Source organism: Myodes glareolus, chromosome 2 (assembly GCF_982192425.1).
Source record: "Myodes glareolus chromosome 2, mMyoGla1.1, whole genome shotgun sequence".
NCBI lineage: Eukaryota > Metazoa > Chordata > Mammalia > Rodentia > Cricetidae > Myodes > Myodes glareolus.
The window spans coordinates 107,095,651-107,121,955 of record NC_142027.1 but is presented as its reverse complement, the minus strand read 5'-3'; the positions used below and the strand labels follow the sequence as shown (position 1 = coordinate 107,121,955).

At 49.7% G+C, this 26,305-nt stretch overlaps 4 protein-coding genes across 8 annotated transcripts; 2 read left to right on the top strand and 2 right to left on the bottom strand.

Annotated features, from left to right (window-relative positions):
- The first annotated feature begins 424 nt into the window (after nucleotides 1-424).
- Cops6 (COP9 signalosome subunit 6) lies at nucleotides 425-3,471 on the top strand. 2 transcript variants are annotated; one of them, XM_048428845.2, is made up of 10 exons: nucleotides 425-575; nucleotides 784-906; nucleotides 1,098-1,229; nucleotides 1,574-1,662; nucleotides 1,756-1,818; nucleotides 2,211-2,258; nucleotides 2,610-2,724; nucleotides 2,803-2,895; nucleotides 2,991-3,091; nucleotides 3,224-3,471. In XM_048428845.2, the coding sequence occupies exons 1-10, from the start codon at nucleotides 440-442 to the stop codon at nucleotides 3,362-3,364; spliced, it is 1,041 nt and encodes a 346-aa protein (XP_048284802.2). In that variant the 5' UTR covers nucleotides 425-439; the 3' UTR covers nucleotides 3,365-3,471. The 2 variants fall into 2 exon arrangements, with proteins under 2 accessions (XP_048284802.2, XP_048284803.2); XM_048428846.2 differs by lacking the exon at nucleotides 1,098-1,229.
- A 767-nt stretch (nucleotides 3,472-4,238) lies between these two features.
- Mcm7 (minichromosome maintenance complex component 7) lies at nucleotides 4,239-11,886 on the bottom strand. Of its 2 annotated transcripts, none has more exons than XM_087903401.1 (15): nucleotides 11,728-11,886; nucleotides 10,320-10,399; nucleotides 9,475-9,639; nucleotides 9,263-9,387; nucleotides 9,010-9,190; nucleotides 8,605-8,742; nucleotides 8,138-8,287; nucleotides 7,858-7,972; nucleotides 7,641-7,772; nucleotides 7,286-7,369; nucleotides 6,784-7,177; nucleotides 6,438-6,521; nucleotides 5,629-5,797; nucleotides 4,766-4,875; nucleotides 4,239-4,592 (listed from the first exon to the last, which is right to left on the bottom strand). In XM_087903401.1, the coding sequence occupies exons 1-15, from the start codon at nucleotides 11,756-11,758 to the stop codon at nucleotides 4,391-4,393; spliced, it is 2,160 nt and encodes a 719-aa protein (XP_087759527.1). In that variant the 5' UTR covers nucleotides 11,759-11,886; the 3' UTR covers nucleotides 4,239-4,390. The 2 variants fall into 2 exon arrangements, with proteins under 2 accessions (XP_087759527.1, XP_087759528.1); XM_087903402.1 differs by lacking the exon at nucleotides 11,728-11,886 and adding an exon at nucleotides 10,861-11,012.
- A 130-nt stretch (nucleotides 11,887-12,016) lies between these two features.
- On the top strand, nucleotides 12,017-19,839 carry Ap4m1 (adaptor related protein complex 4 subunit mu 1). Its single transcript, XM_085682966.2, has 15 exons — nucleotides 12,017-12,251; nucleotides 12,343-12,431; nucleotides 12,800-12,906; nucleotides 12,986-13,082; nucleotides 14,156-14,266; nucleotides 14,351-14,431; nucleotides 15,103-15,165; nucleotides 15,249-15,315; nucleotides 15,407-15,460; nucleotides 15,567-15,673; nucleotides 15,770-15,864; nucleotides 16,122-16,166; nucleotides 16,879-16,929; nucleotides 17,025-17,136; nucleotides 17,229-19,839. The coding sequence occupies exons 1-15, from the start codon at nucleotides 12,194-12,196 to the stop codon at nucleotides 17,451-17,453; spliced, it is 1,362 nt and encodes a 453-aa protein (XP_085539092.1). The 5' UTR covers nucleotides 12,017-12,193; the 3' UTR covers nucleotides 17,454-19,839.
- Taf6 (TATA-box binding protein associated factor 6) lies at nucleotides 17,621-26,302 on the bottom strand. Of its 3 annotated transcripts, none has more exons than XM_048428840.2 (15): nucleotides 26,163-26,302; nucleotides 23,152-23,367; nucleotides 22,822-22,908; nucleotides 22,552-22,705; nucleotides 22,289-22,345; nucleotides 22,062-22,181; nucleotides 21,376-21,521; nucleotides 21,214-21,291; nucleotides 21,012-21,113; nucleotides 20,717-20,899; nucleotides 20,142-20,216; nucleotides 19,913-20,038; nucleotides 18,778-18,951; nucleotides 18,408-18,605; nucleotides 17,621-18,157 (listed from the first exon to the last, which is right to left on the bottom strand). In XM_048428840.2, the coding sequence occupies exons 2-15, from the start codon at nucleotides 23,305-23,307 to the stop codon at nucleotides 17,777-17,779; spliced, it is 2,037 nt and encodes a 678-aa protein (XP_048284797.1). In that variant the 5' UTR covers nucleotides 23,308-23,367; nucleotides 26,163-26,302; the 3' UTR covers nucleotides 17,621-17,776. The 3 variants fall into 3 exon arrangements, with proteins under 3 accessions (XP_048284797.1, XP_048284798.1, XP_048284799.1); XM_048428841.3 differs by having other exon boundaries at nucleotides 26,077-26,221; XM_048428842.3 differs by lacking the exon at nucleotides 26,163-26,302 and adding an exon at nucleotides 25,758-26,060.
- Between the last annotated feature and the right edge of the window lie 3 nt (nucleotides 26,303-26,305).

Genomic DNA, 26,305 nt, shown 5'->3' with positions numbered 1-26,305 from the left:
AGATTATATGCAACCCGAAAACTTTTAGTATCTTAAATAAATTGCCTTCCCCATTCTCCTAATAGCCTTGCTTTTTTTGGTTGCAATTTTCTCTGTTTCCAGTATATAAAATGCATCTCTGAACCCTGGAAACTAACAGCCCTACTCTCCAGTGATTTCTTGCTGACCCATGGCTTAGTGATTCAGAATCTCTGAGCTTTGAGCATGAAATACCAGGGCTTGTTGTGCACACCTGTAATCACAGCACTTGGGAGGGATGGCAGGAGGATCAAAGTTTGAAAGTTCAAAGTCATCCTCCGACACACAATACAGAGTTCAAGGTCACGGTTGGTTACGTGAGAACCGGTAACAGCAACAGAAACACAGCACAACACACATCCAGGGCTATCAAGTACTGGCAGACGCCCCGCCCTTCAGCAGTGCCAAGCACATACTGAGCATGCGCTGCTCGCCTACGGAAGCCGGGAAGGAAGGGGGCGGGCCGTGGCTGGCGGGCGCGGGGAAAATGGCGGCGGCGGCGGTGGCGGCGGCGAACGGGAGCGGAGGCAGCAGCGGCATGGAGGTGGATGCAGCAGGTAACCGGCTCTGCGGAGCGACTTCTGGAGTCGCCTTTGCGGAGTATCTTGAGTACTTCTTAAACCCGGGAGAAGCGACATCTCTCCCAGGATAACTTGCGGGCAGGGATGAACGGCCCGGCTCTGCCGGTCCCCTACTCCCATGTCTAGGAGAGAATGTGTGGGCCTGAGCTTTTCACCCGCTATGTTTTCCTTTCACCTTTAACAGTTCCCAGCGTGATGGCCTCCGGAGTGACTGGGAGTGTTTCTGTCGCTCTTCATCCCCTTGTCATCCTCAACATCTCAGACCACTGGATCCGCATGCGCTCCCAGGAGGGGCGGCCTGTGCAGGGTGAGTGTTGCGTGTAAGTTTCAAACCCTCCTCTTGGAGACCTCCTCCAATCACTGTTTCTCTGCCTCGCCTTCCTTCCAAATTAGTTTCCCCAATCATTGATTCACACTGACCTCAGAGCCTCGGGTTATTAGGAGAGGTTTGGAATGCCTGTCCCTCACCAATTTTTCGTGTGCTTCTCTCCCTCTCAGTGATTGGGGCTTTGATCGGGAAGCAGGAGGGGCGAAATATCGAAGTGATGAACTCCTTTGAGCTGCTGTCCCACACCGTGGAAGAGAAGATTATCATTGACAAGGAATATTATTACACCAAGGAGGAGCAGTGTGAGAGGGGAATAGAAGAGGGTGGGAAAGAGAAGTGGGAAGATTTTTTTTGTTTGCTTTTTGTTTGGTTTTAAGATAAGAGGGCTGGGGATGTAGGGCAGTGAGTAGAGTGCTTGCCCTAAACATGCAGGAAGCCCAGAGTTCAGTCCTCAAGTACCATATAAACCAGGAGATGGAGACAGGAGGATCAGAAGTAAAGTGTTACCTTCAGCAAGTAAAGGATGAGTGATGGCAGACTAGAAAGGTGTAGTTATTCTAAACTGAGCCAAAAGAAATATATCAAGTCAACCAAACTAAGGAAGAGCGATTTAAGGAAATATTGTTTACTCTGGTCCCTTCTCCAGTTAAACAGGTGTTCAAGGAGCTGGAGTTTCTGGGTTGGTATACCACAGGGGGGCCGCCTGACCCCTCCGACATCCACGTCCATAAGCAGGTATACAGGCTCAAGTGTGTACATGCTGGGGAAGAGAACTGAAGATTAGGGGATGAAAGGGGAACTTTTTCTGGGTCTTGTCTTTTCTTCCAGGTATGCGAGATAATTGAGAGTCCCCTGTTTCTGAAGTTGAACCCCATGACCAAGCACACAGACGTGAGTATTGCTGACCCTGAGTCCCCTTTGTCTTGATCAGCTACCACTATGCCTGGTTTTTATCCTCATGTTCTTCTATAGTTTACTCTGTGACATCATCTGTGTTAGAGAATGCTTCGGTTGAATCTCCATGCTGCTAGTTACCCATCAATTGCAGGACTTAGTCTCTTAAGGGGCATATTCATTTGTAATATGGGTAAAATCAACTCTGGGAGGTTCTGGGGAAATGAGAGAGACAATGTGAGCCAAGCATTGTGACACACATGTAATCAATCTTATCACTCAGGAGGTTGAGGCAGGAGGGTTGTGAGTTTGAGGCCAGCGTGGCACGTGTGTAAGTTCAAGTGCGTTTGCTCTTAGTAAGAGTTGTTCTGTCTCCATCTGTTTTACAGCTTCCTGTCAGCGTTTTTGAGTCTGTCATTGATATAATCAACGGAGAGGTAATACCTACTCTGTAATGTTCAAATCCTATTTCCTGCATGTCGTGCACTTGTATGCAGTCACAGGACAACCCTGGATGTCCGTCCCAGCTTTTTGCTTTGTTTGAGACAGGGTCTCTTGTTTGCTAGGCTTGTTGTCATGTGAGCTCCTGGGAATTCTGTCTCCACTTCCCATCTTGCTGTAGGAGTGCTGGGAGTAGACACATGCTACCACATCTAGCTTAGTGTGGGTTCTGTGGATCTAAACACACATCTCAGATTTGTGCAGCGAGTGCTGTACCCACTAAGCCATCTGCCCAGTTCCATTTCCCAATTCTCACTCTCCCTATGTGGGAATCCTTTACTCTGCAGGCCACAATGCTGTTTGCCGAGCTCACTTACACACTGGCCACTGAGGAAGCTGAACGCATCGGTGTAGACCATGTGGCCCGGATGACAGCAACAGGCAGTGGGGAGAACTCCACAGGTAAGGGAGGTGAATTCTTTGGAAGTGTGGGGTGATTGTGGTCGCATACCTTCTTTCATTTGCCCCGTTCCCCTGCAGTGGCTGAACACCTGATAGCTCAGCATAGTGCCATCAAGATGCTGCACAGCCGTGTGAAGCTCATTTTAGAATATGTCAAGGCCTCTGAAGCAGGTAGGACAGGTGCCTCTCTGTCACATTTAACCATTTTTCCTCCCTCCTGGAGAAGTGACAGCATCCACATCAGTGCAGCCTCATTGTACCCTTAGGAGAGGTTCCCTTCAACCATGAGATCCTGCGGGAGGCCTATGCCCTATGTCACTGTCTTCCGGTTCTCAGCACAGACAAGTTCAAGACAGACTTTTATGATGTGAGTGTTAATACCTGTGATGGGGTGGTGGGGCTCACAGCATCACTCTTGCAGGCAGGAGGTGAAACTCAGTTGTCCTTCGCCCTAATGTGAGGGATCCCTGGGGAACTGGTTCTTTCTGTTCCCTCCCAGCAATGCAATGACGTGGGGCTCATGGCCTACCTCGGCACCATCACCAAAACGTGCAACACAATGAACCAGTTTGTGAACAAGTTCAACGTCCTCTACGACCGACAAGGCATCGGCAGGCGAATGCGGGGACTGTTTTTCTGATGAGGGTTCTGGAAGGGATGATGTACAGGGCTCAGATAACTGTTCACTGGGACTGGGCACTACATTCCCCTTAGAGAAACTGTCATTAATAAAAGAGCAGCCCCTTAGCAGCCCTTCCATGGCTTTGTCCTGCCAGTACCACCCTGGTTTTTCAGCTTGGAATTCTCAAGGCAGCCTTGCTCAGAGACAAAATCCAATCATCCGCACTTAAAAGGTGGGTACTTTTTAAGGATTTGAGGTAACCCCTTGTCTAGGTAGGCAGAATGTGGTAGGACTGCCTGTTTCCAGTTCTGTGATATCAACTTATATAGGCCAACCCACAGAAATGAGAAATGACTGCTTTCCCAAGCTAGAAAGGGGAGGGATACCAAACCCATCTTTGTAATTATGGATAATGCAAATCTTTGGTCCTGTGGACACCAAGTAGCAAGGGCCAATGATTTCTTTGCATCTCGGCTTTAACATTTCAACCCAGCTATGAGATGTCCACTTTAGTCATTTCTTGTGCCAGGTGCTACTTTTTATGTTCTCTTTCACCTGCCATTCCACCACCCTCTGAGTTAGGCAGGGATTAAAAACATTTCAAGAGGGCTGGAGAGATGGCTCAGAGGTTAAGCGCACTGAGAGGTCCTGAGTTCAATTCCCAGCAACCATGTTTCAAGAAGTGGGCCCCAGGCCCTGGACCTCATCCTGACACATAGATTAGGGGAGGAGAGATCCAAGAACTCCACAGGCTCCAATTAGTCCTAGTTACTGACTGGGCATGTGGCAAGGTAGAGTAGAAACTTGCCTTGGTAGAATAGGATATGCTTAGAAGGGTGTTAGCACGTTCCTCAATTGAGCTATCTTAACAGAACAGAGGCCCAAACAGAAGTGATCAAAACACTTTATTAACAAACAATTAAAAAGTGCAGCATGGGAAAATGGAATCTTCCTCTCTGGGGCATCAAGCACACGCTCTGGGTTGGTGGGTGGGTAGCAGGGCCTTAAAAGCTGGCCATTGAAGATGAGTCTCAAAGGTAGCCATCAGACAAAAGTGATCCTTGTCCGAGAAGTATTGACTTGCCAGACATTTAGCTCCTCATATTCATCCAGAGCTGCCTGGAATTGGGCTGGTGTGAAACCACGTGATATGCAGCGCTGCTCAGCCTCAGAAAACCGGACACTTCGTCCCCCTGAGACCAATTCACGGACTGTGGCAAATATCACATCTGCTGGCCTCTGGGTCCTGAAACATGAATGAAAAATCAGGGTACAGGGTTAAGCAAACAGAGTAGCAATTAGCATCAAATTCTGAGGTCAAATTTCTATACTTGTAAGTGCAGAAGCCACAAAGCCAGTGACCAGCTCACTATCAATAAAGTCAAGTGGCCCAATTTCATTCTTCATTAAGACACGCACCTAGCTGTTTGTCCCTTTTCACCCAGAAGGGAGTCCTTTGACATTTCCATCAACCTTATGGCTTCATTTACATCTTCCTTTTCCACTATGTCCACCATCCGGAGGCGAGCCTAAGGGGGAAGGCAGGGAAAAGATGGGGATAGGAGGGGAGGAGGGGAATAAAGTCAAGAATCTTTCTTGCTCCAGCTTCAAGGCTGAGCAAGCCATGTTTGCCTGCTGAAAACAAAAATGGGGACTTCTCCCTGCCCCCACATCTGCAGTGTTGGGCCGGCACTGTCAGACCGAGACAAGTGCAATGCCCAGGGCAGCTTCCAGCAATTGCCCAAGTCTCCGCCTCTCAACACTGGCCAGTCCCGGTGGGTGTTCAGCTGTCCTGTGAGGGAGACCAAACCCTTCTGAACTCCACTAGGTTCCCCATCATGACAAATGGAGCCTGGGGAGCTCAGCTAGGGTCACTGTCAGAGAGGTTGTGTCCTGGGGGCTCGGGAAGTGCTAGCTCAGCAGTAGGTCAGGTAATTACACTACCTGCACGAACAGCACTTTGGAGCCCCCATGACTAAGATCCAAGAGGGACGGACAGAATGGAGATTTCTAAGACCATATCTAGGACATCAGGAATTCAACAAGTCCTTCTGCCCCTCTTGGATTTAAGTAGCAAGCAGCCTTTCCCTCCATGGGTGTTGTATGTGCCCTGCTGGAGCAGCAAGTACCCACAGTGCGGTAGCACAGAGAGGACCACTATCTGCACTGTCAGCACTTTAGCCCCAGCAGGGCTGGTGGGAAGGAGCAGGCAGCCTGAGGGCCAATAAGGTGAGGTGGCAGGCAAGGGTCAGCCTTCCAGATGATAGGGACACAGCACTCACCAGAGCAGTAGAAAGTCGGAGAATGGCCAGCAGGGTCCGGGCAGAAGTATAGGTGGCATCCTTACTGGCCCGGGCCTCTCGCCTCATCTCCACATATGCTGCTGTGATGTAGTCGGCCAGAGATTCAGGCACTGTGGGCTGCCTCTCACGGCACATGGCTATGTAGCGTCTGTGGGAAAGCAGAACACAGGCATGCTTTATAGATTCCCTACTTAATATTCTGTGCAGGAAGTGAACAGCTATTTGCTTGGGCATCACTGAGAGACTTCTCCAAATGGCTGCAATTGCTCAAGCAACTTCCAGCTTTTCAGGAAAATGACATTTGCAAAAGCAATGGAAAACCACCTATAGTGGTTCTGAACTTGTCACAAAGGAGAAAAACTTCAGAGACCCAGTGGAAAACTTAGAAACCTGAAGATCAGAGATACTCAGGACCTCTGGAAGTGGGCCCTAAGTTTTTTTTTTTTTTGTCTGCCCCACCCCCATGGTTTTTCTGAGTGTAGCTCTGGCTCTTAGAACTTGCTCTGTAGACCAGGGCCTCGAACTTGGAAATTCGCCTGCCTCTGCCTCCCAAGTGCTGGGATTAAGAGCATGCGCCACCACTGCCCATTGGCTAATTCTTTTATGTACATAGGGAGGGGTAATTTTTGGAGACATTCCTAAAAGATCTCAGAAGATCCTCCTGTCTCCATGGTAGCTAGGATTATAGCCTGGTGCACCATCACCCCAAACTAGAAAAAACTTCTGATGATACCCTGCCTTGTGTGGCTAGGCTACAAACTTAGACCTGGATTTACTCCATACCCTACCTCATAAGCTTCATGTCCAAAGGCTCAAACTGGGCAGGGGGCTGCCGGCTGTGCTGGTGAACATAGGTGATATGCTGCGCCAACCTGGAGAACACAGGCAACATTAAGAGTTACTACACACCTTGAGGCTCCAACTCAGGATCCCTTCTTAGTCCCACCTCAGCAGAGATAGGCCTCCCAGGAGATCCTCATCTCAGCCCCCAGCCTTCCATCTCCCTAGGAACTGTGACAAGAAATAGTGGTTGATGTGTCCATGCACAGACAAGTTGAGCATCTTTGGGATTTTACCTTCCTCCCCCAAAACCACTAAAATGGGCTGTTTCTATGGGTATTGTACTTCATTCACCGGAGGTCATTGTCTCGGTCAGGCCGGTCCTGAATCAGCCAGAGAAGGTCGAATCGGGAAAGCAGAGCAGCAGGAAGCTGTATGTTCTGTTCCAAGCTCCGGCGGGGGTTGTATCGTCCATAGGCAGGATTGGCAGCAGCCAGGATAGAGCATCGGGCATTGAGTGTGGTGAGAATTCCTGCCTTGGCAATGGAGATGGTCTGCTGCTCCATGACCTCATGGATGGCTGTGCGGTCAGCTTCGGCCATTTTGTCAAACTCATCAATGCAGCACACACCTTGGTCAGCCAGCACCAGGGCACCACCCTCTAAGGTGAGTTCCCCACTCACAGAGTCTCTCAGCACAGCTGCTGTGAGCCCCACCCCAGAGGAGCCCCGGCCTGTTGTGTACTGACCTGTAAAGAGAAACAGCAGACCGTTGAAGCAAGGAACCACTTTCCCAGGCCTTCCAGAGGCCTTAGTGTTTCAAACAAACACTAAGCCCCATTCCTGCCCATACTCACTTCGGGGGGCGAGACGATCAATATATGATAGGAGCTGAGATTTGGCCACACCAGGATCTCCCATAAGGCAGATATGGATGTTTCCTGGAAAATGGGAAGGAAGCCTAAGTGGCATGCTCAACCCAAGCTGTCTACCTAGTTCCCCTCCTAAACCCCATACTATTTCTTCTAAGACACAGACAACCATGATGAAGCCAAATCATCCACTCTTTACAGAACACTTAGTCATGTGATCCCTTTTCACCTCTTTATAAAACACTTGGTAATGTGATCCCTTTTCACCTCTTTATAGAGTATTTGGTCATGTGATCCCTTTTCACCCTTCCAAACAACTTCAAGTCTCTCTTGTCCTTACCCCTGATCTTCATGCCTTGAGGAGACTGGTCTACACCACCCACTAGGAGCAGCAACAGCGCTTTCTTCACATCTTCATGCCCATAGATCTCCGGAGCAATAGAAGCAGCCAGCTTTTCATAGAAATCCTCCTCTGTGAAAAGTTAAGCCACAGCATTTACTCCAGGACAAAAGCCAGGATAAGTCTCAACTATCACCTTGACCTTGCAGCCTCTCACCTGCAATCTGCTTTAGTTCCTCCCTGCTCAGTTCTCCGGCACCAGCTGCATCATCCTCACTCTTTGTCATTTTCACAATCCGGTGGGCTTCCAGAAAGGTCTCTGACAGTAAACCCTGGGCAGAAGAATGGCAGCATGGGAATGGCTTCTCTTTAAACTGTCATCAGCAGAACCCCTAAGAATTTTCTAACAACCACAAGTTCCACCTTGTGGGGGGTGAAGAGAGTAAGTGGGTGAATGAGGCCGAAAGGGAACGATTTCCTCATTTCAAAACTCTCACCTGTGCCATCTGTTGGAATCCTGTACGCAAGATTGGCAAGAAGATACCAGTGACACTGACATGGTCCCCAGGCTGAGCAGTCCTTGTGTTTTCTCCTTGTAAAACCACTGTGATGCTACGAGGTATGTTTCCCACAGGAACTTGATCACTCTAAGAGATCCGGGGACAGAAACATGAGACAAGGAGAAACAAAGTGAGGCAGATAAGGACACGACCCAACAGACCACTTTATGGTGAGACTCAGCTAGTCCTAAGACTTCAGGAGGGAAGCTGAGCTCTTAATCTCTTCCCAGCTCAACCTGAAAATTTCAATTAAATCATTTCTTGACTTCCTGCCTAAAAGCAAGAGTAAAAACTTATAGTTTAACTTTGTTCCCACTATAGATGACTTCTTCTCCCTAGCTCTTCACTTATATTTCTTCCTGCCACTTTTATCTGACTGCAGGATTCACATCTCCCAAACTCACATGTTCTTGAATCTTCATTTCCTGGAATTTAACAAATTTGGAACCACGAGTCTGCAGGTATAGTCGCCCTCCTGAGCGGTTGGTTTGGCACTCCTGGCTGGGACACATGATCAAAGGCATGAAGGTGGGAGACTGGATCTAGACATGAGAAAGGAATAGGAAACCAAAAATGCCTTACTATCACCATAGGAATCATTTCTGCTGTGATGAGACATTCTGAAGGCATTAAGAACCCCTTGAAATATTCTGAGTTAAACAAAAACACCGATAAAATGACCAGAGAGATCAGACCACTACCAAAGAATTAAGAATGGATACTGCAACAATTTTTACAACAGTCAGAGAGAAAATGACAGATACAATGAACCCAGACAAGTATTTTCCTATTCCCTACTGTATACATACCGGTTGGTAAGTCTCTGCCCCACACTGATCACAAGTGTATGTGGCTACCACCATTCGGGGCTTGACTTCAGAGACACGAGTGACGATCCCACGCACAGTTACCAATTTCCCCACAGAATCAGCCCGTACTTCCCGGATCACTCGAGGCTTGCTGCTACTTGGGCCTTGGAAATACAACTCACTAAGAGAAGGAAACATTTGTCAGCAAGGTCTTGGAGAACAAGCCCCCAGCCTTACCCACAAAGACACTCACAATCTACGCATGAGTTCAGAAGGATATTGGTTTTGAGGGTTCCGGACTGCTCCAGGGTCTCTGCTCCGCTGCTCCATCATCAGCCGGTGCTCAATGTACACATCCAGGACATCTTTACTCACCACCTAAAGAGAGGGAACATGAGAGGCAGGAGAGAAAAAGAAGAGTACAGGGGAAAACCAGGCAGGAGAACTCAGAAGCCAGCAATCTACCTCCTTCTCCTTGTACTCAGGCAGAAGCTCTTGCACAACATCAGCAAACAGCTTTGAGTAGCGCTTGGCATTCTCGCAAATTGAGTCGACCAACTCAGGGTCATCTTCAGCTACATCATCTAGGTCCACGTATAATGCCACTTGTTCCCGATGAGCCAGATGAACCTGAGGCAAGGAAGAAACAGTAATCTTTAGGATCAGGCTTACCTCACCCACAAAAGCTCATCTAAGTCATGGCCATCCCCTAGAGAGGAAACACAGTAGAGATACTTCTCAGCTCTGAAAAGAACTTCCTGACTCCTAAAAACATTTTTAGTTTTTATGAACGTGGTGTCATACCCACGTATCAGGCTAGTACTCTGTTAAACTAGCCACTCAGTCTAGCATGGTGGGATGCACAAGACAGGAGGATCAGGAGCTCAAAGCCAACCCCAGCTATTTAACCACACAGGTGTTCTTGAAGCCACTCCGGGCTGCACAAACAGTATCTCTAAAAACCAATAGCTAGGAATGGAAGAGACGGCTCAACAGGTACTTGCCAACCAGCCTGAAGAACTAACTGAGTTTGATCCCAGAACCTACAAGGTAGGAAAATGGACCTCCAACAATTGTCCGTTAAACCTCCACACTTGCTATAGCATATCCATATAATTCCACACATATACAAATAAGTATAATAGTCAAGAAAAAGACAAAACCCACACCTAAATAGAAGTAAAAATCTTTCTACAAAACAACCAAAGTCAAGCCATTCTCCAATAGCCAAACTTGCTGTAACACGGTAGGCCACCCCTGTAAGTTCTCGCATTCCACCCCAACTCCCCATAACCAACCCTGGGACTTACCAACTGGGTCCCATACTTGAACTGCTTCTTTCCAAGTTCATCATCATAATAAAACTCTTGCAGGAACTTCTTAACTTTTTCTGTAAACAAACGTTAGAATCAAAAACAAATCTTCAGGGACAGTGAGGTGTAAAGATCACTGCTGCCAAGCCTCATGATCCAGAGTTCAATCCCTAAGGACCACCCACAGTTGGAAGAGAACAGAACAGACTACCGCTGGTGTCCAACACCCACGTGTAAGCCGTGATATACCCATGTAGAACACACGCGCGCTTGCACACACAATAATGTACCAAATATTTCAGACACAATCTTTTTTTTGGGTTCTTTACAGTCTTAACGCAAAATTAAGAAGCCCAGTTTCATTTAAGATGGGACCTATAAACTAATCAGTTAAATGAACATTCAAAACAAGCCTACCAAGTTCTCCTCCAAGTAGGCAGTACGCCTTTTCACAAGTCTGCTCTTTCCTGGGGAAGATAGGTCCCCGGGCAGTTACAAGGGTCTTACTCCAACATTCCCCCAAGAGATTTTCACTCACTGCCTTAGTTAGTAATCTGTTTTTCTTTAATTCTCTCAGCTCTCACACAATCGACTCTCAAGACTGGGCTCTCTTCCACCAGGACAACTCTTTTTCTTCTGCTCCCGCCAGGACGTCCGCCACTAGGCCTCCTCGGCACCCAACACCCCGCTCCCGCCACTGCTTCCGCTCTTAGTAAACAAAGAAGCACATGGGCCCGGATTCCAGCCGCCTCACAGCCCAGGATTCCTCCGCCTGAGGCGGGTGGCCGCGCGGCGATTGGCCAGCACACCAAAGGGCCACTCGGGTCCACTTCACTGCCACCTCTCGCCGCCGGGCGCTCAGCCTCCCAACCCCAGGCACGCCCCTACCCACGGCAGCTACCGATAAGGCCACCGCGCGGAAGGACACTGTTTACACACGACACTCCCTCCGACAGAGCAGCGCCACTTCCGCCCGCCTCTACTTCCGCTTGGAGGGCGGTCTGAAACAACCAATCCCGGCGCGTAGCGGCCTGTCAAGCCCCGCCTCCGAACCCCGGCGCGTCTCGAGTGGGCGCGGGAATTCTCTAGCACCCCAAAGCGCAGAGGCAGGCCCGGTTTTCCGGGCCCTCAGGCCACGGAAGGAACGTTCAATGTCAACCAGTGTCTCTCTGGAGCGCCCCTCCTCTCCGTGGCCTCCGCTGGGTCCTCACCGTCACACCACCACATCACCTTTTCCAAGCAGGATTGCTCCCGTTCTGATGCCCACTACACTTGTTCCTGGCGCAGTCCGCCTATCTCCAGAGTCACAGATCCCAGCTGCCCCCAAGACCCCAGCTCCCCCAAACAGGTGCAGGTAGAGAAGTTTCCCTCGAAGAACGCCGCTCCCCGCCCTAGAGCATATCACCTTTTTCGACCGCGTAGTCCTTAAGCGCCATCGCTGCCGGGGACCGTGCGACAGGAGCGGGCGAACTGAGAAGTCTCACTCTGGGGAAGCAGAGACCGAGCGCGCGGGGCGAAGTAGCCCGACCAACCGAAATTGGCGCGAAACGTCGTCACTCACGTGACCCATGCCGCTGAGTACCGACCAATCAGGAGGGTGCCCCTCAACCGCTGCCGGCACCCAATTTTAACCAATCACTGTCCGAGACTGGGTTGAGTGACAAGCGACAAGAGGGCGGGCCGGAGGAAGATTGCCAGACCCTGGCGGGTTGGGCCCCGGGTTTCCCGCGGTTCAAAATTACTGCTTGCCAGTGTGGGTGTGGGAGGAGTGTTTCTTAAAGCGCCAGCCTCCGTGCGTCCTTTTGTTCCGCGACTGCAGGGCGGGGTGGCTTCAACTTTCACCGTCTTCTTGTCTGTCCTCCAGAACGGCCATGATTTCCCAGTTCTTCATTTTGTCCTCCAAGGGGGACCCGCTCATCTACAAAGACTGTATCCTTGACCCGCGAGACAGGGAGGAGTAGCTGGTAGAAATCGAACCCAGAGTCATCCTGTGTCGCCTGTTCCTTAACTACCCTTGCAGTTCGCGGGGACAGTGGTGGTCGTGATGTGGCCGAGCTCTTTTACCGGAAGCTGACGGGACTGCCTGGAGGCGAGTCCCCGGTTGTCATGGTAACCACTCGTGGCGGGCGAGCAGGGCTTTAGGAGTGTGGAGTGTGGTGGGTGCCTCATCTCTCCCTTTCAAGGGCTGCTTGATAGAAAGCTTCCAGGGAGGGGAGGGGGTGCGCTTCCCCAGGTAAGAAAAATGTATTGAGTGCTAACAAGACGCCAGAAACGGAGCCTTGCTCCCCCATCTCGCGACTGTCAACAACTCTGCGAGGTAGGTTACACGTTAGGAGGCCAGATCTTTGAGAGGTCTCAGGGATCGCCCCAAATCACACTATCTACATCACTAGTAGCGATCTTAGAGTGCCATCTCGCGGACCACATTACTGCAATTCTGGTCTTTTAATTCTGGTCTCTTCCCAACTCCGCCTCAGTATCATGACGATCGTCATTTCATTCACATCAGACACAGTGGTCTCTATTTGGTGGCCACAACCTCCGAAAACGTCTCTCCTTTCTGCCTCCTGGAGCTACTTTCCCGGTGAGTACGGCTGGGACGGACACCTAAAGCGGGCCTGCGAAGTTTATTCGTTCATACGTTCTCACCTGTGTTTCTTTAGGTTAGCCACTCTCCTGGGTGACTACTGTGGCTCACTCAGTGAGGGAACCATCTCACGGAATGTGGCTCTTGTCTACGAACTCCTGGATGAAGTGCTGGTAAAGCCCAAAGATTGTCCTCTTTTTCAAAATTTACTTTATGTATGTATGTGGTTGCCCACTGCACGTGTGTGGAGTTCAGAGGACAACTTTCTGGAGTCCCTGGGATTGAACTCAGGTTGGCTGACTTAGTAGCAAGCACCTTTATCAGTTGAGCCATCTTACAGGGTCCCTCTCTTTCTCTCTTTTTTTTTGGACAGTCTTGGGTATTGGTCCTTACCTTCTACCTGTTCAAGACAAAGTCCTTTGCTAGTCACCGTGGTGCATGCCTTTAATATACTAGCACCCAGCCAGGCAGTGGTGGTGCATGCCTTTAATTCCAGCACTCGGGAGGCAGACACAGGCGTATCTCTGTGAATTTGAGACCAGCCTGTCCAGAGCGGGTTCCAGAACAGGCTCTAAAGCTAAAGAAAAACCTTGTCTCGAAAAACAAATATATACCAGCACCCAGAAGCAGATGGATTTGAGGCAAGCATCGTCTACATAATGAGTTTGAGGCCAGCCAGGGTTACATGGTTACATAGTGAGATCTTATCTCAAAAAAATTGGAAAAAGGAGTCAGGTAAAAGGAGTCAGGTGTGTGTGGTGGTGCACTGGAGAGGCAGAGGCAGGTCAATCTCTGGGTTCAAGGCCAGTCTGTTCTACAGAGTGAGTTCCAGGACAACCAGGGCTACACAGAGAAATCCTGTCTGGAAAATTGGGGGGAGCCGGGGAGAGAAGAAAGGGAAAGACAAAAAGAAAAAAAGGCAAGGTCTCTTTGTTCTGCCATGCACGCACACTAAACTAGCCTGCAAGCTTTCTGGATTCTCCTGTCTCCATCCTCATCTCTAGTGAGAACACTGGGATTACAGAGGCTCATTATCATGTCCAGCGTTTTTTAACTTGAGTTTTGGAGATTGAGTTCAGGTCTGCACACTTGCTCAGCAAGTCCTTTACCCACTGAACCATCTCCCCAGTCCCAAGGACTTCCCTCTCTTGTTCCCTGCTACCTGAAAAAAATGTCCTCTCTTCTATCATAGTGTTTTGTGGTTAGGAGGTTAAATCTACTCCATTTTACTTTCTCTGTCCATTAGGATTATGGCTATGTGCAGACTACATCCACGGAAATGCTGAGGAACTTCATCCAAACTGAAGCTGTGGTCAGCAAGCCCTTCAGTCTCTTTGACCTCAGCAGCGTCGGATTGGTCAGTGGCAGGGAAAGAGGAGGGACCAGGAGGGTTGGCTATGAGCATCAAAGCTGAGGATTGATTGCCTTGGATGCCTTACAGTTTGGGGCAGAGACACAGCAGAACAGAGTGGCCCCAAGCAGTGCTGCCAGTCGTCCAGTCTTGTCCAGTCGCTCTGACCAGGTAAGATCAGTGGGGACAGAATTGATTTTTTTTTTTGTCCTAACACCTCAGAGTCCAAGAACTTGCTTATCTTTTCGTTCCTTTGACATGGTATTCCTTCCATTATCCCTGGGTTTCTGTTCCAGGGCTCTACTTCAACTATCCTGTCTCTTCTACTGCCTCTTTTATTTTATGCGTGTATATGTATATATGCTGTGCATGCATTTTGTGGAGGCCAAAGGACCAGGCCTTTGATGTCATCCTCGGGAGCGCCATTCACCTCCTTTGAGGCAGGATTTTCATTAGCCAGGAGCTTGCTGACTAGACTGGGCTGACTGGCCTGTCAGTGAGCCTTGGAGACTGTACCTTCACCGCCTAGTGTAGCTATTATAGGTTCACTTTCCCACACTTGACTTTCACATGGATTTGGAGGATCAGACTCAGATTGTCATGTTCACATGGCAAGCGCTTTACTGAGCAAGCCATCTCTGTAGTCCCTGTTCTTTTGTTTTTTGAGACATCTGGTAAGTCAGGCTCTCACATTGTAACCCAGGCTGTCCTTGAATTCATGGCAGTCCTCCTACTTTGGCTTCCTAATCACTGGGATTACAGGCATGTGTCACCGTGCCTGACGTTGCCTATCCATTTTAGGACAGGTTTTCAGTCTCTACTACTTACTTCCTCTCTTTTAGAGCCAAAAGAATGAAGTGTTTTTAGATGTGGTCGAGAGGCTGTCTGTACTGATCGCATCTAATGTAAGTCTGGGTTCCCACCCCTGGAGTTGAAGGGCCATGGTACTTGGGGAAGATGAAGTCTTAACTTCCTTCCCACCCACCAGGGCTCATTGTTGAAGGTGGACGTCCAAGGAGAGATACGGCTCAAGAGCTTCCTTCCGAGCGGTTCTGGTGAGGACCCATGGTTAAGTGTGGTACAGGCTTCCTGGTGATGTGTGCAGTGGTATTTGATCCCCTTTTCTCATGTCCTTTTTTACCACAGAGATGTACATTGGCTTGACAGAAGAATTTTGTGTGGGAAAGTCAGAGCTGAGAGGTAAGGAGAGCATGAGTTTTTTTCTCTCCAAAAATATGGAGAAGCGTTGGAAATGTCTCTTCCCTTCTGAACACAGGTCAGGAGAGCTACCTTTTTTTCTTTGCAGGTTATGGGCCAGGAATTCGAGTTGATGAGGTGTCATTCCATAGCTCTGTCAATCTAGATGAGTTTGAGTCTCATCGGATCCTCCGCCTGCAGCCACCTCAGGGCGAGGTCAGGTTCAGGGTGGCCTGGTATTATCCACTCAGCAGAGGGGAGGGAGGCGGTGCCAGTGCAGGGCCACGCTGACCTCTTCCTCTCTGGCCTCAGCTGACTGTGATGAGATACCAGCTCTCTGATGACCTCCCCTCACCACTCCCCTTCCGGCTCTTTCCCTCTGTACAGTGGGACCGAGGCTCAGGCCGGTGAGACTTGCTCCTGTGTTTTCGAACTCCTCTAAACCAGGGCTTAATCTTGAAGGGTTAAGGTTAATATGGAAGGGTGGCAGTAGAGATGATAGGGCACAGGTTGGAAAAAGTATTGGCTAGTGTTATTGGGGTGGATATCAGCCCTTATTCTTCTTGGGGTACAATTTAGACAGCCTCCCATGGAGGCCCTGAATAAGCAGTGATGGAATGCCAATAGGGTACAATGTAAGTAATTGTATGCCACCTTTTTCCAGGCTCCAGATTTACCTGAAGTTACGGTGTGACCTACCCCCAAAGAGGTAAGAGTTGGGGCTGGTTAAATTGGGCATGGGGGCACACACTTATAATCCCAGCCCCTGGGAGATAGAGACAGAAAGATCAGGAGTTTAAGGTCAAATCCAAATACATAAGGAGTTTGAGGCCAAGTTGGGTTCCATAAAGCCCTGTCTCAAAAAACAAGATACAAAAGAGTGATGTTACTCAAGCCCAGTTCAACTGTATAGGATAGGAAACAGGGCCAAGGCCCAGTAATTCTTCCTGCAGATGGGCCCACTAAAAGTGTGGTGTGTATTTGTGATCCCATCAGTTGGGAGGCTGAGGCAAGAAAATCACCAATGTGAAGCCAGTCTGGGATTCACAGAGAGACTCCATCTCAAAACAAACCAGTGTTTGCATCCACCAACTTTAAATTCCACTTGAGTCCGAGGTTGTGGCATTTGGGAAAGTGTTAGAGAAGGGAATGCATCTGTGCTGAACTCCTGTTGGGACATTAGGAGGAACAGCAGTAGCTGGGGATGGAGATAGACGTGTTGAGTGCTTGCTCAGCATGGCTAAAGCCCTGGTCCTCAGCACCACACTAAGTGTAATGGTGCATACCTGCAATCCTAGCACTGGAGGAAAGAGAATCAGAAGTTCAAAGCCATCTTCAACTGCTTAAGACTGTCTCAAGTACAATACAAACAGGGTAAGACACTGCCATCCTGGTGCTGACTCTTCTTTTCCTCTTTGCAGCCAAGCTCTCAACATTCATCTGCACCTTCCCCTGCCTCGGGGGGTAGTCAGGTCAGCGTGCTTGCTGGGAAGATTTCCTGGGTGGAGCCTCTGCTCTACCAAGGAAGTAGCCACTTAGTTCAGCATCTTCCCTGTCCACCCTCCAGCCTGTCTCAGGAATTGAGCAGCCCAGATCAAAAAGCAGAACTGGGAGAAGGAGCCCTCCACTGGGACCTGCCCCGGGTACAAGGAGGCTCTCAACTCTCAGGCCTGTTTCAGGTACGCATTTTCCATCCTCATGCACCTTTGGCAATAGCCTAGTCCTGGTACCAGGTAGCTACCTAGCCTCACATCTTCTGTTTTCCTTACAGATGGATGTCCCTGGCTCACAGGGGCCTCCCAGCCATGGGCCTTCTCCCTCGGCAGCCCCCTTGGGGTTGGGTCCTGCCAGCCTCTCCTTTGAACTCCCTCGGCACACATGCTCTGGCCTCCAGGTTCGCTTCCTTAGGCTGTCCTTTAGCACCTGTGGTAGTGCCAACCCTCATAAGTGGGTACGACACCTGAGCCACAGCAATGCCTACGTAATTCGGATTTGAAGCTCCCCAAACAAGGATATGGACAGCAAAGTCAGCAGCGGGCAGTTGAACAGGAAAAGGACATTTGCTTTCTTGTGTCTTTGGATCTGGACAGAAGAATCCCAAGACCAGGAAGGTTCCACGGACTCACCCTTTCTGTTGTATGTGATGCACAGAGGCTCACAAACTTACAAATCCAGCTTTTATTCTGAGGAACTTACTGTACAGTATCTAAAAAGAAAGTCACTGGGGGAAACAGCCTACTACTCCCTCCTCCCTCACGCATTTTTTGTGCGTGTAGGACTCCGCAGAAGAGGAGGTCAGTAGATATGACGTTATCGTTATCACAGAGCAGGTTGAGGGGAGCCAGGTCCAGTAGGCTGGGAGCCATTAGCCTTTGGAGTCCCTGGAGCTGGAGGAGGGCTGTCTCCAGCGTCCTGCTTCCCCCCACAGAGGGCATTGCCCCCAAGTGGGGATGGTGAGGAAGATGGAGGAGGGACTGGAGAAGGATGAGAAGGGGGTCCTCCTTTGCCTTCCCCTGTTGGGGGAAGGGAGACCACGATGTATTTCTGAACACTGCCAGGACCAGCAGGGGCTGTGCTTGGGGGTGCTGTGGTGGCAGTGGAGACCAGCTTGACGATGGGCTGCACGCTGGGAACTGTGGTGGTGACAGGAGAGGTAGTGGTAGAGCCTGAGCCAGGAGCTGAGGTGCTGAGGGACAGGACCTGGGGGAGAAAGGAAGGCAAGGCGATTGTGTGCTGTCTACCTCACACCTGGAAGGCCTTGGTCATGCTGTTCTTGCTTCCTTCTGCTCCCAATGAAGGATCAAGATCCAGGAGAGTGCTGCTAGCTTGAACCCTCTAAGATCCTGACCAGAGGCCCTCCTACCTTCTGAGTTTGGGCCTGGAAGAATTAGGCCTCCACTTGGGAGGCTTCCCCAGGTGCCCCTCACATCCTTCACCCAGCCCCACATACCTGCTGAGTTGATGAGGCACTGGAAGATGAGGACATGACAATAAACTTGGTTGGAGGAGGAGAAGGCTGAGGAGGGGCAGCAGCTCTAGCAGACACCAGTGTCTGGACAGGCAAGGCAATGGAGCCAGGGACCTTCAATAAGCCAGGGGTACGAGGGCCTGGCTGAGGGGCCTGTGAGAGGGTCAGCGTGGGCCGAGGCTATGAAGAGAGACAGGAAGAAAATGTCACCATTGAAGGGAGACCTGGGTTGTGCTTGCTCTTAGCTCTTCACTGGGGGTAGGAATAGGGTCAAGCTCCCTGGACTGCTGGCTGTGGCAAGTCCTGTCCCAAACCTGCACAATCCTGTGCAGCTCCTCCCTCAGCAGCTGACCTGTGTGATGGTGAGAGTGGTCCTGTTGACTTGCTGAGCTTGTAGAGCAGCTTGGGCCCTGGCCTTCACCACATGGGAGCAGAGAAGGGGCCCAAGGGACCCAAATTCTCCCCTGTAGGCATCCTGATTGTCAGGTGGAGGGCGCAGCTTCGCCAGTACTGGGGCACAGTGTTTCTGTAGAGACGGCAAAGTAAGGCTGGTACTCTGCAGCAAATGTGAGAGGGGCTCACCCACCGCTACAGTTAGAGGCCACAGTGAACTGAGCTGGGTGTGGTGGTTCCTGCCTGTAGTCCCAGCATTTATGCTGAAGCAGGAAGATCTGAGTTTTAGGCTAGCCAGAGCTATAAAGAGAATTTTGGGCTAACTTGGGTGGATGGAATGTCTCAAAGTTGTGTATGCTGGGGGCGGGGGACAAGGAGAATATAGCTCAGTGGTAGAGCATTGTGGAAACAGGCATGTGGCCCTAGGTACAATTCCCAGCAGCACATACAACACACAAAAAAAGGAAATGGGAGACTGGAGGTGGAGCTCAGAGGTTTAGAATGCTTGCTCTTCCAGAGGTTGGTTGCTCACAACCATCTGGAACTCAAGTTCCAGGCATCTTGTTGCCTTCCTTTGGCATTTGTGGGCACCTGTACACACGGTGTACATTCATAAAATAAAAAGGATTTCAGTGGGTGTGGTGGTACACTCCGGTAATCTCAGCACTCAAGAAAGCAGAGGCAACAGGATTGTCACAGGGCCAGCATAGTCTACCTCATAAGTTCCAGGCTAGCCAACACAAGACTCCATCTGTAGGCATCAACAAAAAAACCTAAAGACTGTTTCCTTGCATAGGGATCAGCTGGTATGAAAAGGATTTGCTGTATCTAGTGACGACCTACGTGGGGTGCTCATGAGCCTTGTATAGGGTGAGACAGCAGGATGAAGGCAGTGCAGTCCAGAAGTTAGGAACTTCTTAAGTTAAGGCCTCTGTTTCTGTTTGTGTCTAGCTTTTCATGTGCACCACAGTGCTGGCCTCTGAAGAGTAAAAGAGTTAAGATGTGCCTCGTGCTTGCTAAACACTGTAGCTGTGTTTGTGGGAGCTGGGTGTGGGACTGCTGGGAAAGGGGAGGGCTTGGCAGGGGTTCGTCACCAGGAGAAGGCTCTGCACATGATCTGCTCCAATACGGTCAATGTTGCTCAGCACAGGCCCATCCAGGACACTGCGGATCCGTTCCCCTTCCTGTTGCAGCCTTGGCAGAATCAGTGTCTTAATCACCTTGTGGGAAGGAAGGGGAGAAGCCAGACTAGAAGGTCACCAGGGGGCTCTCCCACTCCACATGTAACCACCCCTCTCCTAGCTCTTCGCCCTGGGTACTAACATCATGCCCCAGCTCTGCCAGGCCTGCAATGGAGCCATATCGAGTTGTCCATGGAGTCTTCTCATCTACCCAGCTCTGTAGAGAAAGAAGAAAACTCCAGATGAGAAGACTTTAAACCAGGCCTGGTGGTACATGTCTGAATCCTGGCACACAGGAGGTACAGAAAGGAAGATGGGAAGTTCAAAGCTGCCAGGCAGTGGTGGCATACACCTTTAATCCCAGCACTTGGGAGGCAGAGGCAGGCAGATCTCTGAGTTGGAGGCTACACAGAGGAACCCAGTCTCACAAAACAAAGTTCGAAGCCATCCTCAGTTATACAGAGTTTAAGGCTTGCCTGGAATACATGACACCCCGTTTCAAAAAAGAAAAGGCTAACTGCTAAGGACTAATATCACCTATCAGCACTTAGACACGGAGGCTCAAGTCCTTTGGACCCAATCACCCTGGCTTCAGTTTCTGCCCTATGTTCTGGGTATCTTTCCACTGCCAGATAGGTGAAGCTCTTTCTTTCCTGGAGATAACCCTACAGGAGAGATTTGCATTATCTGAGCATCTGATACATTTTTGGCACTCACCTTGGTAAAGGTTTTGGTGATCCGAGACTGGATGTTGTTGGTGGTTGTGCTGAAATGCTTACAGATTTGGGCCACTAGACGGGCAGCAAAATCCCGGAGTGCCCAGTGATTGTCCACATCCGGTCGCAGGCATAGCTGTCTGCTCACAATGCAGGTCATTACTGCTGGAATCAGCTCGTGCACCTGATTGAAACCAGGCAATGTCAGCCAGTTTTGATACCTGACCTCCTGTGGAGCAGTCCGCAGAATGGGGCTCTGACCTTGGAAAAGACAGGAGGTAGGCAAGACCACTCACATATTTCTCTAGATACAGCGTGGGGTTATCCATCAGGGCCTTCACCATGCGCATCAGGTAGATGAGCAAGGCCAGGTTATTCTGAACCACATTCACACGGACCTAGGAGAGGGAAAAGTGGTGGTGGTGATGGGGGCACAGAGAGACCCCTCAGACAGACTCCCCTTACCACCCCCTTTCTGGCCTTTTCCAGTTCTCTCACCCCCTCAGAAATGAAAGTACTGAATCGTGGTAGCATCTGATAGAGTCCTGGGTCGGTGGCAATGCTCTGCAGAGCTTCCTGTTGGAGGGGCAATGAGTCAGGTGAGACGGTTTATTGTAGGAAAACTTCCCTCAGTGAAGGCAGGCCAGAGGGCAGGCTTACCGCTCTCTTTGCCTCACAGGATCCCACGCAGGCTTCTGTGATCTCCTTGTAGTACAGCTGCTGTTCCACAGACAGCTCATGGATGCTGCGGGGTTTCAGGCGGAAAGGGGCTCCCTCCAGCAAGGGAGGTGCTTTCTTCTCTTTTCCTGTGTGAGTTGGGGAGACAGGCTTAAAAAAGAAAGCTCAGGCTTGGGAGTTGGCTCAGTAAAGTGCTTGCCTTATAAGCACAAGGACTGAGTTCGATGGCCAGAACCCATTAAAAAAAATAAAAAATGATGGCCATGGTAGTGTATGCTTGTAATCCCAGCGCTGGGGAGGTGGAGACAGGAGGATCCTTGGGACTTGCTGGCTAGTCAGGCTAGCATAACTAAAGACTTCCAGGACACTGAGACCCAATCTCAAAAACAAACAAACAAACAAAAAAACCCAAGGTAGACAGCACATGAGGACTTGACAGCTAAGATGATCCTCTGGTTGGTAACACACATACACATGTATACACACATGTACCAAAAAGGTAAGCTCCAGAAGAGGCTTCTGTACAGGACAAACCCTCACTGTAACATGTAGCCCTTCTCTAGGCTTCTAGGCCTTTCTGGGGTTCCTTCATCCATGACCTCAACCCCTTCACTGAAGACCATCTGGTCTGGGGTAAGAGTAGAAAGAGGCCTGGCCTGAATCCTGACCTTTGCCATCAGCTGCAGCTGCCCCTTGACCTTTGCCTTTCAGGGGTCCATCTTCTTCTTGGCCTGGCTTTGCTGACTTCAAGGGTTCTGTAGCCTCAGCCTTCTGCTGTTCTTTGGGTGCTGGTGGGAAGGTGGTCACAGAAGTGATGAAAAGGTAGGAGGAGCCCCATAGGACCAAGGACGAGGAGAGAGTAAGGAGGCTTGGCGCTGGGCAAGGAAAATGTTACCTGGGGGTGGATTCTCTGGTATAGCTGGCTGGCAGCCTTCGATGCTCAGCCAATGGGCTGTAAGGAAGATGTGAAGCTGAGTTAGTGGGCATGGACACTGGGAAGTCACCCCATACGAAGGAAGGTGTGTGTTCCCTCCTGGTCCCATTCTTGCCATTCACCAGGATCTCACACTGGATGTTTGTTCTTCACTTGTGCAGTTCCTCCCAGTCACATGCCTCCTTTCCCTCCTCCCTGCGCACCCAGCTCTACCCTCCCTCCACCTTTGAGGCAGACATCCAGAGGCACCCGAGGCAGAGGGGTGTTGATGATATCGCTCAAGTCCACTTCCTTCTCCTCATAGAAGTAGAGCTCCCGGCCCCCACCAGAGGCAAAACGAAAAGGGATGAATTCCTGAGCATGGAAGCCATACAGTGGCTATATTGGTAGAGAGACAGAGAAGGACATGAGAAATAGCCAAGGGAGGCATGGCTACATGCGCATTGTCTCCCCACTCTGAAGCCTCCTGTCCCCTTTGAATCCCTCCAAATCACCTCCACATTCTTTAACTTCAATGCATAGTCAATGTCACTGGTAGTGAGCTTCTGTCGCTTCCCCATGTGCATGAACTTCAAAGCATCCTAGGGGTTGGGAAGAGAAGAGATGTTAATCTAAGACCCTGCGGAATATAGCTCAGTGAGTAAAGCACTTGCCTAGCTTGCACAGGGACCTGAGTTCAATGCCCAGCATCACATAAACAGCATGGTGGCACACCCTGCAGTCCCAGCAGTGGGAGGCAGAGGCAGGAGGATCAGAACTTCAAGGTTAGCCTCAGTAACTAGTAAGCTGAATCTTTAACACAGAGCAAGGCTGGGCAGGATTACCTGAGCAATCTCCTTGATGCGGTAGCTGACCTCATCCGTCAGTAGTTGGCAAGTCTCCTCCTGAATCTGGGCAATGCCCATGGATTCTGCCACCACCTTCATCGACTCAGAAGGCAATACAGTATTGCTGAGTTTCAGCTTCTTCTCTTCGGCCATGCTGGAATTCCAACTCCTGTCCCTGGAAGGATGCCACCCCAGGGCGGAGAGGTGGAGCCACTGGTAATGGGATGGGGCAAGATAAAAAGAAAAACAATTCAAAACCTAAACTTGAGCTCCCTTTCAACTTGCTTCAACTTCAGCTCATCTTCTAAACAATGCTATCACCCAACAGCTTGGCTTGTCCTTTCATTATTTATTCATTTATTTGGACACAGGGGCTATGTAGCCCAGACACTTCCAATTCCAGCTTGCTTCTGCCTTTCTTTTCTCTCTCTCTCTCTCTTTCGTTTTCAAGACGGGGCTTCTCTATTTAAGTCCTGGAACTTGCTTTGTAGACCAGGCTGGCTTTGAACTCAAGGGATCGACCTGCCTCTGCCTCCTAAGTGCTGGGATTAAAGGTGTGTGCTACATTCGGCTTCCACTTCTGCTTTTCAAGCACTGCTATGACTAGTGACAATTTGGTTTGTTTTGTCTTTTGGGGATAGAATTACTGTAGCCTAGCCTAATCTCAATCTTTGCAACACAAGATAGACTTGAGCCTGGATCCTTCTACCTTTACCCTCCTTAATGCTGGGACTATAGTCATGCACCTCCATACCCCGTTTGTGTGGTGCTGGGGATCGGACCCAGAGCTTTGTGTCTGCTAGGCAAATACTCTCAGCAACTGAGCTACATCTCCACACTAGTATTTTCCTTTCTTTCTATGAGGCAGGGTTTCTCTGTGTAGCCCTAGCTGGCCTGAAACTTGCTCTGTGCCTCCTGGGTGCTGGGATTAAAGATATGGGCCATCACTATCTGGCTTTTTTTTTTTTCTTTTAAGTAGGGCCTCTTGTAGCCCAGGATGGCCTCCTACTCCAAGGTTGAAATTGAACTCCTGATACGGCTATCTATACCTCCCAAGTGCAGGGACTATAGGCATGTATCATCACACCCAGCACACCTCATTCTCATCTGAACCCTTGAATCAAATCCACCAGGTCAGGGCTGGAGAATGTGGCTCAATGGTAAAGTACTTGGCATGCACAAGGACCTGGGTTTGATTCCCAGCACTGTTTCAAAACCAGACAGCCCAATCAAACCCTTTTTGGCCCAGGTGACCATCACCTATCACCTGCTGAAATCTAAAGTCCCTAGACAAGGTGTTCGTGTTTCCATCTGAGCCTCCCTGCATTTACTCCTTAAAACCAAAGTGCTGCTGTCGAAATATAGTCTAGTTTACCATCTCTTTGCTGTAATTGTTGCCCCTTTGCCATAAAACCCTTCCAAAACCCTCCTCAAACCCTCCCTTCAAAATGTCTTCTGTAGCTGGGTGGTGTGGTGGCGCACGCCTTTAATCCCGGCACTCGGGAGTCAGAGGCAGGCGGATCTCTGTGAGTTTGAGCCAGCCTGGTCTACAAGAGCTAGTTCCAGGACAGGCTCTAAAGCTACATACAGAGAAACTTGTCTCAAACAAAACAAAATCAAAAACAAACCAAAATGTGTTCTGTCCAGGTGTTGGACTGCCCCTGTGTATCATACCAGGATATGCTTCAGAGTGAGACCCTACATAGGGTACACTTGTAATCCCAGCATTCTGAAGGCTGAAGTAGGGAGACAGGAAGTTCGAGGCCAGCCTGGGCCATGCAGTAAGTTCCTGTCTAAAGTGTTTTTTTCTCTTTTCAATTTTCTTCCTCTCATCATATCTCTGATTATCTATCCTTCCTTCTCCCACTGATTCTGTCATACCATTCTCCTTGCTGTCCTTTACATCTGACAGACATGCCCTTGGTTTTATAGCTTTTGCTGATGTCTTCACAAATGAGTTTGGCTACATGACCCCACCCCTTTAGGGACAGGGTCTCATGTAGTCCCGACTGGCCTACAAATTCACTATGGAGACAACACTGATCTTAACTATATATATATATACATATATAAAATTTAGGACCTTCTACATGTTAAACAACCCCGCTAAACTGGGTCTCAGTAAGTTATTGAGGCTTGTCTGGAACTCTCTCTGTAGTCTTGAAATTGAGATTCTCCTGCCTTTTACAGCTGTGCAGCACCAAGTTCAGCTATCATTTCTTCTTGTTTATCATCCCGATCTCACCAGTGGACAGGAATGTCTGTTATGTTTACTGACCTATTTGGTACCTGGGACATGGTGAAAATAAATGGATTTTAAGTCTTAAAGGTGTAAGTGTTCTCTAAATACTTGGTACAACAATTTCCAAAATGAAAAAGACACAGACTCAAGCTTAGAGTTTACTCTGTGGCCAAAGGAAAAGCGCTTGCCTGACACTGGACATGAGGAAGAGCAACCTCAGGAGTGTTCAGAACTGAGCGCTAGGGAGACGAGGGAAAAGAGGCCAAAGGGCACTGGTTCTTTTCAAGCCATCCCACGTTTTCTCAGACTTTTGTTAACTCTTGTCTACAGGGAATACAATTACTCAGCACATACTCTGTACCTGGTGTCAGTATACAAGAAGTAGTCGTGTCCCAGTCCCCTGCGGTACCCTCTGCCACTAGGGTTCATAAAACACTCTAACAGCCTCAGGAGCGTCTCAGATCAGTGGAAGCGACAGGAAGACTTCTCAGAGGGCGGATAATTTGAGCTAGATCTGTGCACCATTTTCCTCAGAAGAGAACTGATTCGAAGATTTCCCCCGGCAGCGCTACAGGAGGTTCACAATCCACTACATCTCCCCAACATCCTTCCAGTGCAAACACGCACAGAGTCCCCACGAGCACGGACACACAACCAACCGGCCTCTTCCCAGTTCTCACATGGGCCCTTTCAAAGGGTCTCCTCACGGATACACCTCACACCTTCCCCCGCCAGCAAAGCACTGGGAGCAGTAAAAGCCTCTCACCGCTGCCAAAGCGCCGCTCACCCGGCGCTCGGCGCCATCTTGGCCCCGCCCCCTGGCAGGAGTAGGTCCTGGCAGAAGCCTAGAGCTTATCGCTGCTCTTCCGTACGTCAAAATAGATCATCTCGTCTCACGGTCTTAAATTA

Bases quoted from the DNA above. Each gene is read 5' to 3' on its own strand.
- Cops6 (XM_048428845.2), top strand. From the start codon at position 440: ATGCGCTGCTCGCCTACGGAAGCCGGGAAGGAAGGGGGCGGGCCGTGG. The intron at 1,230-1,573 runs GTGAGAGGGGAA...TCCCTTCTCCAG, and splicing joins TTACACCAAGGAGGAGCAGT to TTAAACAGGTGTTCAAGGAG. The intron at 3,092-3,223 runs GTGAGTGTTAAT...GTTCCCTCCCAG, and splicing joins TCAAGACAGACTTTTATGAT to CAATGCAATGACGTGGGGCT.
- Mcm7 (XM_087903401.1), bottom strand. From the start codon at position 11,758: ATGGCGCTTAAGGACTACGCGGTCGAAAAAG. The intron at 9,191-9,262 runs GTGAGTGTCTTT...TCCTTCTCTTAG, and splicing joins TCTGAACTCATGCGTAGATT to TGAGTTGTATTTCCAAGGCC. The intron at 4,593-4,765 runs GTGCGTGTCTTA...TTCATGTTTCAG, and splicing joins GAAAAGGGACAAACAGCTAG to GACCCAGAGGCCAGCAGATG.
- Ap4m1 (XM_085682966.2), top strand. From the start codon at position 12,194: ATGATTTCCCAGTTCTTCATTTTGTCCTCCAAGGGGGACCCGCTCATC. The intron at 12,907-12,985 runs GTGAGTACGGCT...GTGTTTCTTTAG, and splicing joins CTCCTGGAGCTACTTTCCCG to GTTAGCCACTCTCCTGGGTG. The intron at 16,930-17,024 runs GTCAGCGTGCTT...TCCACCCTCCAG, and splicing joins CTGCCTCGGGGGGTAGTCAG to CCTGTCTCAGGAATTGAGCA.
- Taf6 (XM_048428840.2), bottom strand. From the start codon at position 23,307: ATGGCCGAAGAGAAGAAGCTGAAACTCAGCAATACTGTATTGCCTTCT. The intron at 22,182-22,288 runs GTAACATTTTCC...CCTTCCCACCAG, and splicing joins ACCAGAGAATCCACCCCCAG to CACCCAAAGAACAGCAGAAG. The intron at 20,039-20,141 runs GTTAGTACCCAG...CCTTCCCACAAG, and splicing joins TGGCAGAGCTGGGGCATGAT to GTGATTAAGACACTGATTCT.